We start from the raw sequence: 12617 nt of genomic DNA, 5'->3' as shown, positions 1-12617 counted from the left end.
GGGGGGGAGGGTGAGCGCTTGGCCAGGTAGAGCTGCCCCGGCCTGGCCCCGGCGGCGGCGGGCAGGAACCCGTGAACACCCCGCACCGTGAAAAACCAGCTTGGACTCTCCCCCAGGCCCAGCCCCTGTCTCCGTGCAGGGGGCACCCCACCCACCAGACCCCCTGGTGGCTCCCACGAGCACAGCCACCTGACAGGATGGCCGCCTTTTCCCGGCTCGGGGAAGAATGAGACACGGAGACAGACCTGCCAGGAGACCAGACGCCTGTCTGCCAGGCCTGCCCTCGGCGCCAGGTGAAGGGAGACCGCCCAGCTCACGGCCCGGAGCCTCGGTGCGGACACGGGGCCAGTTCTGTATCGAACAGATCCATGAACCCAGTGCAGGCTTTCAATCAAAAACCATCTGAAATTCACGTAGAAACGCCAAGGACCCTCATAGCCAAGCCCGTTGCTGCTGCTAATCATCACCCAAGGATATTTCCCATGATTCTGAGAGAGAGACAGAGAAAGAGAAACATCGACGTGAGAGAGACACGTTGATTGGCTGCCTCCCGCATGTGCCCAACCAGGGCCAGGGAGGAGCCTGAAACTGAGGTACATGCTCTCGACCAGAATCGAACCCAGGACCCTTCAGTCTGAGGGCCAATGCTCTATCCACTGAGCCGAAATGGCAAGGGCAAGCGAAGACCGTTTTTTAAAAGTATTTTTTTATTGATTTTTTTTTTTTTTTAGAGAGAGAGGAAGAGAGAAAGAGAAACATTGATGTGCGAGCGGAACATTGGTCGGCGGCCTCCTGTACGTCCCCCACCGGGGATCCACCCTGAAACCATTTGGTGCATGGGATGGATGCCCAGCCGCCGAGCCATACCGGCCAGGGCACCAGACCGTTCTTAAATAGAAGAACCAAGTGAGAGGGATTGCACATCTGGTTTCAAAACCCACGGTAAAGCCACAGTCATCGCTCGCGACGGCGGCGTGGTTCTGAGCAAGACCAGGCGCACAGGCCACGGACCAGCCCCAGCGCCCAGGGACAAGCCTCACACTTACGGCGCCGACCTTCAGCCGGGCCGAGGCCAGGCGCGGGAAGAGACCTGTCTTTCCCACACAGGGTGCCAGGACAGCTGGACGTGCCCGTGAGAGGCGTGAACGGAGATCCCTACCTCACACCGCAGATCCCTACCTCACACCGCAGATCCCTACCTCACACCGCAGATCCCTACCTCACACCGCAGATCCCTACCTCACACCGCAGATCCCTACCTCACACCGTACACCAAGCGTGTCACACTCGCGGCCACAAAATAAACGAGGCCTGAGGCCCACGGCGCGAGTGTGACACGCTTGCCGTACGCACACGGTGACTCTCAGTGTCACAGACCCCACGGAGAGGCCGGAACTACAACATTGTTAAAGGAAACATGGGATGCCGTCATTCACCGGCGATAGGCGGGGCTCTTAGATGTAGCAACAGGGGCACCGTCCACACAGAATCGATAACTCGGACTCCATCCAACTTTAAAACGTTGGTCCTTTGAAAGACACCGTTAAGGAAACGAAGAGATGAAGCACAGACTGGGGAAAAGGTCTGGTAAACCTGGGGATGTACCGAGAGCCCTCCCACCCCACAAGCAGACGACCGAGGACTCAGAACCTGTCGGAACCGACATTTTGCGGGAGAAGCTGTACCCACGGCCACAGCACAGGGAGCGATGAGGGCTGTGCCAGGAGGGAAATCCGGTCACAACCACACCACGACGGCGACGGGACTCAGGAGACAGTGCTGGCGGGGAGGGGACCCACACCACCTTCAGGGTGGGGAGACCGGGGACCCCACACACACCCCTCGGGGTGGGGAGACCGGGGACCCCACACACACCCCTCGGGGTGGGGAGACCGGGGACCCCACACACACCCCTCCGGGTGCGGAGACTGGGGATCCCACACACACCCCTCGGGGTGCGGAGACCGGGGACCCCACACACACTGCAGACGGGAGGGGGAGTGGTGGACAAGAGGACGCTGGACAAGAGGTGGTTTCCTTAGAAGTTAGACGTGAGGTCAGCACACGACCCAGAAACTCCACCACTAGGACCCCCCTCCCCCCCGTGGGAGCAGACACCGCGTCCCACAAAGAAGGCACAGCGTGTGAGCAGCATTGTTCGCTGCAGCCCCCTTGGACGGACGGACGGACGCACGGATGCACGGACACAGGGACCAGCTCTCTCCCTCAATGGCCCCGACGCAGCCTCGGACCCAGGACTGTCCCACCCTCACGGAGAAGGCGTTTCTTACCAAAAAACAAAGTAAGGAGTTACCGGGCGGGCGGGCAGGGCGGGCGGCGGCCCGGTGGCCCCAAGGGTTAAAGGCGGCAAACTTGGGTCGGCAGCTGCGGGAGGAGGTGGCCGCCCCCCCCCCCCCCCAGCTGTTCCCCAGTCAAAGCGCATCTTTGTTTCCGACTCCCGGCAACTGCTTTTCCTGAAGGAGGAGCCGGACCAGCTGTCTGTCCCCTCCCAGGGGAGGACCGGACCAGGACGAGCGAGACTGGAGGCCCCGGGGCGCCCACCCGCCGAACAGAGCTGCCCCCCCCCCCGCACCCTCAGGGCGCCACGAAAGGGGACCGGCCCTGAGCAGACGGGGCGCCAACCGCCAGGCAGGACCGGATCCAGAAGCAGCTAGGCTGGACCCTCAGGTGAGAAACCCGGTCCCTGAACCGGCCCATCGGACGCGGGCAGCCTGCCGAGAGCGCACTCGTGCGGACACCGAGGCGGTCGTGGGGGGACCTGCCCTCTGGGTTTGCTCAGCTGCCCAGTCGGGGGAGGGGGAGCCACTGCACAGACACGGGTCTCCCCGACGCGGGTCCCTCTCCCGCGGTGAGCGCCCGAAATTCTCCCCGTGGGAGACTGCGTCAAATAGCCTCTTGCGGCCCGGCCGGCGTGGCGCAGGACGTGAGCATCAACCTAGGAACCAGGAGGTCACGGTTGGATTCCTGGTCAGGGCACATGTCCAGGTCACGGGTTCGATCCCCAGTGTGGGGCGTGCAGGAGGCAGCCGATCAATGATGCTCTCTCATCACTGATGTTTCTATTGCCCTCTCCCTCTCCCTTCCTCTCTGAAATCAATAAAAATATGTTTTAAAATAAGTAAATAGCCGAAACCGGTTTGGCTCAGTGGATAGAGCGTCAGCCTGCGGACTCAAGGGTCCCGGGTTCGATTCCGGTCAAGGGCATGTACCTTGGTTGCGGGCACATCCCCAGTAGGGGGTGTGCAAGAGGCAGCTGATCGATGTTTCTCTCTCATCGATGTTTCTAACTCTCTATCCCTCTCTCTTCCTCTCTGTAAAAAAATCAATAAAATAGATTTAAAAATAAATAAATAAATAATAAGTAAATAAAAATAAACAACCCAGTTCTGTCTGTCTGGGTCAGCCTGCTCCAGGGCTCTGTGCTGTGCGTGTGCGGCCGGCAGGGCTGTGTGCTCTGAAGGCGGACGAGCTGAGACCCGGGTGAGGGGGGCGGTGGCCTTTCTCGGGGGTCAGGGAGGGATGCTGCATTTCTGAAGAGGTGGGCCAGGACTCAGCAGTTGCTGGGTGGCGTGTGGGCCTCAAGGACAAGGGGGTGCAGGAAGGCACCTCAGGTTTCTGTCGTGGGTGCCCACGGGATGGTGGAGGGGAAGGCAGTGGGGGGAGTCCAGGTTGGACTTGCTGAGGTGGGGGACGACCCAGGGGTGTGTGTGTGTGTTCTTATCACCAGAAAACTTTACGTCCGCTCGGTGTCAAGGAAAGCACTTCGGTGAAGAGGTAAAAATGACTGCAAAAGGCTCACAGCCCGGGGATGTGCCCTGACCAGGATCGAGCCCATAGCCCGGGGATGTGCCCTGACCGGGATTGAACCTGGGACTCTTTAGTCCTCAGGCCGATGCTCTATCCACTGAGCCAAAGGGGCGAGGGTGGGAACTTGGTTTTTTAAGGGATGCTGTTCAGATCAGCAGGCGAAGAGATTGGTCCGTTTAGTGAGGCGCGTTGGCAGGACGGGCTGTTTAGGAAAGAGAAAAGGAAGCTGGGTTTATACGTCCTCACACCAAAACGAAACGCCTGGTGGATCGAGGGCTCATCATGGGAAGAAAGAACACAACCCGGACGGGGAGGCTCCGAGGAGGTCCTGGTGTGTGTTATCGCCCGAGGAGGGGCGGCCTCCTGGGGGCGCGCGGGGCGGGGCGGCCTCCTGGGGGCACGTGGGGCGGGAAGCCCTCCTGGGGGCACGCGGGGCGGGACGGACTGAGACACCCGCCAACACAGACCAACCCTGTCCGTCGACGCCCCATCGCTGAGCCATGCCAGCCAGGCCACGTGAGGTACTGGATGCCACAGAACTGGACACGCAATCATGGGAAAGTGGTACATTTCACGGACGTGTTATCCCCTGGGAGAAATTCCGGGAAGAAGACTAACTCCCAAACGACAGAAGAATTCCAGTGACAGCCACAAGCCAACAGCTACCTGGGAAAGTCCGTGCCGTCTGTTTCATCATCGACAGCCTCGTTTTGTTAATTTACAAATAACTCGTAAAAATCCACGAGAAAAAAGGTGGCCAGTCAACGGAGCGAACCGTACGTGAAGGATCAGTCAGGGAGGTACAGACGACCAGCCGGCCAGCGTGGCCCCGTGGTTGAGCGTCCACCTGTGAACCAGGAGGCCCCGGGTTCGAGGCCCAGTCAGGGCACAGGCCCGGGTTGTGGGCTCAATCCCGTGTGGGGGTCAGGAGGCAGCCAATCAGTGATCCTCATCATTGATGTTCCTCTCCCTCTCGCTTCCTCTCTGAAATCAATAAAGATGTGTATGTTTTAATACAGAAGACCCAATAGCGGGTGGACAGACGCGAGATCCCCGCCCCTGAAGGAGCCATCGGACCTCCAGCAGCCCCTCCCCCAGCACGAGAGGACCACGTGGGGCCCTGCTCAGAGGCCGCCCGTGGGGGGACGCAGAACCAGAGCCGGGGCCTCCTGAGCACGGAGCCCCAGACGGGGCGGCCCAGCCCGCCACCCTGGCCTGGGCGCAACCTCCCGACACGGCGGCGAGCGAGCGGGAGGGTGAGGAGCGGACGCACAGCGACCTCCTGACACACCTTCCCGCCCCCCCAGGCGGTCCCTGCGCCCACGTGCAGAGACCTGTGACAGGAAGAAGGCACAGACACCGCCCCACGGGAGACCACGGCCCTCCGGTCTCTTCCTTGCATCGCCCAACCCGCACGGCCACCGCCCGGTCCGTGGTGAGGGCTGACCCTAAGCCTCCCGACCCCCGCCGACTGGTGACCTCTCACCCCCGCTGGCAGGATGTGCAGCTATTTTTAGTGGCGAGGGCTCGGGATGGAGCCAGGACTCGGGGCGTCCACGGGGCTGAACAGGCACCCCTCCTTCCCGGGCCTCACCCCATGGGACCCTCCCCCTGGGGGTGTTCTCCTGTCGGAAGAAAGGGCCCCACGTCCCGCCCCTCAGCAAGGGGGCAGCTGGGCGTCTGCCCGGCTCCGGCCTCAGCGTCCCCACTGAAACATGGGTGCTGCCAGCAGGTGACGAAGGAGGCGATGGGTTGGGGTGAGACATGGGGCGTGGGGTCTGTAGCGGCCGACTGCACCCGGACAAACTCTGGGCGTTTTAAAGCGACGGCACCAACAGCCATGGCCCCAGGCTGGATCCCTACGGGCTGCCACGCCAGAGGGTGGCCCCGGGCTGGGGGAGCCCCAAGGTCCTTCCTCCTCCAAACCCCACGGTCAGAGGCACCTCGAGAACGCAAGTCCCTTTCTGAGAAGGTCTCCCTCGAGAGGCAGAACTGCAGCGCATCCTACCCACGGAACAGGGGCCTGGCTCGCTGGAAAGTTCCGAGCACGTGGGAGTTATTCTCTTTAAAAGGTGTGGCCTGGCCCGGCCGCGTGGCTCAGTGGTTGAGCATCGACCTATGAACCAGGAGGTCACAGTTCGATTGCCGCTCAGGGCACATGCCCGGGTCACGGGTTCCATCCCGAGTGTGGGGCGTGCAGGAGGCAGCTGATCCGTGATTCTCTCATCACTGATGTTTCTCTCTCCCTCTCCCTCTCCCTCTCCCTCTCCCTCTCCCTCTCCCTCTCCCTTCCTTCCTCTCTGAAATCAATAAAAATATCTTTTAAAAAGTAAAAGCTGTGGCCTTTCCCTTGCACAGTGAGGAGGAGCTGGGCAAGGCATCGTCATGGGGGCGGGGGGGCGGGGGCAGGTCAGCCCAGCGCAGCCTCATCCTAGCCAGGGTCCAACCCCAGCTTCTCCCAGCCCTAGCTCTGGGCCTCACCTGCCGATGCACCGGGACATGGTGAGCCTGCCCTGTTCTGGCCGGGACTGGCTCAGGACACACCATGTGACACGGCCGCGGAGCCCAGATCCCAGCCTCCCAGGAACACGGCGTCCAGACCCGCTGGGCTCACGTGGCCCACCGTTTGCTAACCTGGCAGCCTCTGCCTAGAGCGGGAGTTGGGCTTTGGCAAAACGAAAATCAAATTCTTTGCATGTTCAAGCCATTAAGTATCTGTGCGGATGTGGCCTCGCGTTTTCCAAAACCATCGTTTGTTTTTCGAGGCCTGAAAGGGAAGCGCAGTCCCTAGGCCCAGCCGAGCAGGCAGGGGGGTGGGGGGGGGGGCGAGCAGGAGCAGGGGGAGCAGAGTCGGGCCCTCGGGCTGTTTTTCCCATCACCCGGGGACCTGAGCCAATTTGTGGGAAAACAAGTGGGAAGATGTGCGGTGCAGGCAGAGACAGACAACAGGAGGCAGCTGCAGCCGCCCGCCAGCCAGCGCTCAGCCAGAGGCCTGTCTCCATTAGAGCTGCAGAGGGCCGAGCGGCTGCCAGGAACGCCGCCCCACAGTGGGTGCCCCCCGCCCGCCCGCCTGCCCGCCCGGCAGCCCGGGAATGAGGCCCCAGCAGAGGGCCCGACGCTCAGGGCTGCCGCCTGGACCACCCACCCCACTCGGAGCCTCCGTCTCCAGGGCCCGGGCTGGGCAGCCGGACGGGCTCCCATCTCCTTCCACCAGGCCCCAGATGCGCCCACGGGGCCAGGCCGGATTCTCCACACATCTCGAGCCCCGAGCACCCGGGGCACCTGCTGGGGCTGTTTGGGCCACTGACCAGAGAGTAACTGCCCAGCGTCCCCGCTGACCCAGCAAGGAGGCCGCACCTGCCGCCTCCCAGCCCCTCCCCTGGAGTCCTCAGCGCTGCAGAGGGCTGTGGAGGGCCGCCCAGCATGAGGACACGTGCTGCCCGGAGCCAGGGCCAGGGGTCCCCTTCTGTGCAGTGAGGAGGGGACACGCGGGCCTCCCAGAGTCCTTGCTGCTGTGCCCTGAGCCCCAGAGCAGCCCGCTTACCTTCCTCAGGCCCAGGTGGAGCAGAGCATGGCACCGTGGCCTGCCCTCAGGGCACACCAGCCCCTCCTCACAATGAGCACTGAGGCATGGCGGTTGTTCCATGTGGAGGTCTGGACAAAGTGGCATCCAGAGGGAAGCCCACTGACTTACCCCTCCACACAGCCAGGGGGCCTCCAGGAAGAAGATGGCAACCGTGATGGTGGTGATGGTGGTGGTGGTGGTGGTGGTGGTGGTGGTGATGGTGGTGGTGATGGTGGTGATGGTGGTGGTGATGGTGGTGATGGTGGTGATGATGGTGGTGATGGTGGTGATGGTGATGATGGTGGTGATGATGGTGGTGGTGGTGGTGATGGTGGTGGTGGAAATGATGGTGGTGGTGGTGGTGGTGATGGTGGTGGTGGTGGTGATGGTGGTGATGGTGATGGTGGTGATGGTGATGGTGGTGGTGATGGTGGTGGTGGTGGTGGTGGTGGTGATGGTGGTGGTGATGGTGGTGATGGTGGTGATGATGGTGGTGATGGTGGTGATGGTGATGATGGTGGTGATGATGGTGGTGGTGGTGGTGGTGATGGTGGTGGTGGAAATGATGGTGGTGGTGGTGGTGGTGATGGTGGTGATGGTGGTGATGGTGATGGTGGTGATGGTGATGGTGGTGGTGATGGTGGTGATGATGGTGGTGGTGGTGGTGATGGTGGTGATGGTGATGGTGGTGATGATGGTGGTGGTGGTGGTGATGATGGTGGTGGTGGAAATGATGGTGGTGGTGGTGGTGGTGATGGTGGTGATGGTGGTGATGGTGATGGTGGTGATGGTGATGGTGGTGATGGTGATGGTGGTGATGGTGATGGTGGTGATGATGGTGGTGGTGGAGGTGATGGTGGTGATGGTGGTGATGGTGATGGTGGTGATGGTGATGGTGGTGGTGATGGTGGTGATGGTGATGGTGGTGATGATGGTGGTGGTGGTGGTGATGATGGTGGTGGTGGAAATGATGGTGGTGGTGGTGGTGGTGATGGTGGTGATGGTGATGGTGGTGGTGATGGTGGTGATGGTGATGGTGGTGATGATGGTGGTGGTGGTGGTGATGATGGTGGTGGTGGTGGTGGTGGTGGTGATGGTGATGGAGGTAATGATGGTGGTGATGGTGGTGGTGGTGATGATGGTGGTGGTGATGGTGGTAATGGTGATGGTAATGATGATGATGGTGGTGATGGTGATGATGGTGATGGTGATGGTGGTGGTGATGATGGTGGTGATGGTGGTGATGATGGTGGTGATGGTGATGTGATGATGGTGGTGGTGGTGGTGGTGATGATGGTGGTGGTGATGGTGATGGTGATGATGGTGGTGGTGGTGGTGGTGGTGGTGGTGATGATGGTGATGATGGTGGTGGTGATGGTGGTGGTGACAGCAGTGATGATGTACTGTGTTAAACCTGAATTCAGCAGGAAGAGCCACTGAGCAGAGAAGTGCAGTCAGCCTACACGTGGGTTTGTCTGAAAGGAACGTGCCGGTGGGAACACAGAGGGAGCAGCAGGCAGATGCCCTGCAAACGAGGTCAGAACAGGGCTGCCCTCGCCAAACTGCAGCTGGGCCCGAAGCTGCTGAGCCCGATTCCAGGACTGGGAAAAGCAGCCACCGGGCGGCCACCGGGGAGCCATCTGGGGAAGGTGAGAGCCCTGCCCACTCCCTCCGGAACCGTGTCCTGACACCAGCCTGTCCTTTGGGGGCCGTGGCCAGAGAAAGGAGCCGTGGGGCTTGGAGGTGGGAAGTGCGCGTCCCCACATGCCAAACCGAAGACCTAACGCACAGGCCGCACGGAGGCCTCGTTCCACGCCAGCCGCCCGAGAGGAAAGCTCACCCAGCCATCTGCTCCGCTGCTGTCCACCTGGCGCTCCCACCCACAAGCCTGTGGCCTGGAAAAGGGGGGCCCAGGGCCCCAGCACAGGCCTTCCTGGACACGCGCAGCCTGGATGCCCGGAGACACAATTTCAAGCAGCTGGCACTCGGGCCAGGCTGGCCCTGAACTACGCGCTTACTAACCAGCTAGTGCTCGGGGCTGTGGCGGGGGGGCTGGAGGGTAGAGGAGTTTGCCTGAAACACAGCTGCCCGGGGGGTGGAGGGGCTCCACAGTGAGTCGGGGGCCGGGCTGCACGCGCGAGCGCCTTCCCTGCAGGCCAGTCTCTGGGGGAAGGAGGACGTGGGTCTGTGTGGCCCGGCCTGGCCGGGAGCAGGTGCCTCGGCCTGAGGGTCGGGTGTGTCTGCCGGCCCCTCCCCCGGCCACGGGAATGCAGCCCCCATTCAACACCCAGACTGACATGGCGTTTTAAAGTGACGGGTACGTTCAGGTCAAAACAGACACGCTTAGTCACCTGGTGACCCAGGACACAGTGGCCAGCGAACACCTGGCTCAGGGCTGAGCACAGAAAGGTGCTGCCCCCCCCCCCCCACTCCGGAGGCAGAAGTCCAAAATCAGTCCCCAGGTGGACACCAGGTGTGGGCGGGGCCGGCCTGCCCCCGGCTGAGTCACACGGCTGCTCCGCCCCCCCCCCCCATGTCCCTCACACCTGTGACTGCACTTAGGGCCACCTGGGAACCCGGGGTCCGCCCCACGCATCCAGACCCACACTTCTCGCCTGCACAGTCCTCCGTGCTGGGTAAGGGGACACCCCCAGGCCCTTCTAGACCAGGTGACTGTCACCCCCGGACCCCTCAGAGGGGCGGGAGCAGCCAGACAAGCACGCCAGCCCAGGTCCCCAGGGGCAGTGAGCTCGGGGCCGAACGGAGGACCCTCACACGGGAGGTGCTGGACAAGTAGCCCCTGGTGGCCGGGCGTAGTGACAGGCCCTCCGAGGACAGGTGTGGGGGAGCTTCAGGTGCCGACCCAGTGACCGAGGGGGCTGCCCAGGGGCGCCCAGAGCCTCACTCCGGACGCGGCCTCTGCCTGGGCCGTGTCCCCTCCGGACGGAGTCGCCGAGACCCTCGGCCCTGAGCCGCCCGGCCCGCCTGTCCCTACCTCCTCTCGTTGTCGTCCAGGTGGGCGAACAGCACGTTCTTGGAGATGGCTTTGGCCAGCGCCGTCATGGTCTTGTAGTCCTTGGGGATGACCTGTGGGGGAGGGGCAGTCAGGCTCTGGGCACCCCGGGCACCTGCTCGACCCGAGACACGAACACGGCTCACGTCACCCCGGTGGACTCGGCCTCGCTGTTTCCAGGTCATGCTCGCGATCGGCAACTTGCAATGTCAGGTGTGCCACGCGCTTTTAATTTAAGAAATAAAAAAGGAGAGAAACCGGGGGACCCAAGGTGGCTTCAGCACGGTCTGGGTCTCGGGGGCCAGGCCCTGGAGCTCGGAGCCTCCTAGAAGATGCTGGAAGCGCTCACGGCCCTCGGCCCCCTGGTCTGCGACCTCCTTGCTTCGGTGACCTTGCCGGCTGGAGGAGGGCTGGCCGGTCATCCTGGGGTCCTCTGAGTAGGGGGGTCCTGGGTTTAGGGAGGGGGCCCCCAGAAGTGAGGCGGCCCGCAGACTTTAAGCAAGTTTCACTGATTTCCATGCTCTGATCAGGAAAGCGCTCAGGACTGGGGTGTGGGGTGAGGGGTGCGTGCAGGGAGGACGGAGCCCTGGCTGGGTCACTCGGGTGGTGAGAGCGTCGTCCGGACACAGCAGGGCTGTGGGCTCACCCCGTCGGGGCACACGCAGCGACCCACCCGTGGGCGCAGGGACAGCAACACAGCACGTCGATGTCTCTCTCTCAAGTCAATAAATTTAAAGAGAGAGAACCCAGGCCAGCGTGGCTCAGTGGTTGGAGCGTCAGCCGGGGCACCAAGGGCCTCGGGCGCACAGATGCCGGCTGGCAGCAGCCGTGACCACGACCACGGCCGTGACCATGACGACGAGCCCACCCAGGCCCGCACCCACCTTCCGCACGTAGGACACGGCGTCCTCCTCGGTGTACACCTCGGCACTCACGCCCCCGCGGCGGCAGCGGGCTTTCACCACGGGGTTCGGCAGCGTCGGGGAGACCTCCTCATCGTGCGAGTCGGACTGGGAGGCTGACTTCTGAGCCAAAATCTGTCTGTTCTCTTCCTGTGGGGGCACAAGGGAGAGGAAGGGGGACCAGGGGCCACTTCAGCAACCGTCCGCTCGCAGGGGAGCCGGGAGCCAGAGGCGCTGGGGGGACAGGGTGTCCACCTCACTGCCTGCCCACCCAGCCGTTCCTGGCGAACTCCTACATATGCTTCAAGGCCCGTTTCAATGTCACCTCCGGCAAGAAGCCCCCCACCAGCTCGCCCTTCCCACCACCCGCAAAGCATTTCCGTTCCTACCTGTGGGAGCTCACATCACGACTGTGACCCCACACACACAAGGAGGGGAGCTACAGGCGCTGGGGAGAATGAGTGAACGCACGAACAGATGAACGAATGCATGGACAAAGAAAGAAGTAACGGACTCAAGATAGAGGATTGAGCCCCGTGTCCCCACAGCGTAGAAACGTCTCAACCACAGACCACACCCAGCCGCTGGGTGTCAGAGCCGAGTGTGACGTCCCAGGGCCACGGGGCAGGGAGACAGCGGCTGGCCCCACACCTCAGCACCTGCAGGGAAAGGGCCCCAACTCAGGCACGGCCGTCACGCCACCCCCATCAGGGTGTCCCCACGGGGTCGTCGGGATGGACAGGCTCCTGGGAGGGTCGTCGGGATGGACAGGCCCCTGGGAGGGTCATTAGGATGGACAGGCCCCTGGGAGGGTCGTCAGGATGGACAGGCCCCTGGGAGGGTCATCAGGATGGACAGGCCCCTGGGAGGGTCATTAGGATGGACAGGCCCCTGGGAGGGTCATCAGGATGGACAGGCCCCTGGGAGGGTCGTCGGGATGGACAGGCCCCTGGGAGGGTCGTTAGGATGGACAGGCCCCTGGGAGGGTCATTAGGATGGACAGGCCCCTGGGAGGGTCATTAGGATGGACAGGCCCCTGGGAGGGTCATTAGGATGGACAGGCCCCTGGGAGGGTCGTCGGGATGGACAGGCCCCTGGGAGGGTCATTAGGATGGACAGGCCCCTGGGAGGGTCGTCGGGATGGACAGGCCCCTGGGAGGGTCATTAGGATGGACAGGCCCCTGGGAGGGTCATTAGGATGGACAGGCCCCTGGGAGGGTCATCAGGATGGACAGGCCCCTGGGGGGGTCGTCGGGATGGACAGGCCCCTGGGAGGGTCGTTAGGATGGACAGGCCCCTGGGAGGGTCA

At 62.6% G+C, this 12617-nt stretch overlaps 1 protein-coding gene across 8 annotated transcripts in view; it reads right to left on the bottom strand.

Annotated features, from left to right (window-relative positions):
* The window catches only part of PRKAR1B (protein kinase cAMP-dependent type I regulatory subunit beta), a 64992-nt gene that overhangs the window by 34179 nt on the left and 18196 nt on the right, over positions 1-12617 (bottom strand). For all 8 annotated transcript variants that reach the window (XM_079771209.1, XM_079771210.1, XM_079771211.1 and 5 more), the window contains 2 exons: positions 11291-11458; positions 10389-10480 (listed from right to left, as the gene is read on the bottom strand). In XM_079771209.1, the coding sequence (XP_079627335.1) occupies positions 10389-10480; positions 11291-11458 (260 nt within the window). The remainder of the gene's footprint in view (positions 1-10388; positions 10481-11290; positions 11459-12617) is intronic.

This window comes from Cnephaeus nilssonii, assembly GCF_951640355.1.
Source record: "Cnephaeus nilssonii genome assembly, chromosome: 5".
Classification (NCBI taxonomy): domain Eukaryota; kingdom Metazoa; phylum Chordata; class Mammalia; order Chiroptera; family Vespertilionidae; genus Cnephaeus; species Cnephaeus nilssonii.
Note: the sequence above shows the minus strand (reverse complement) of the source record. Positions and strands in the feature narration are given on the sequence as shown.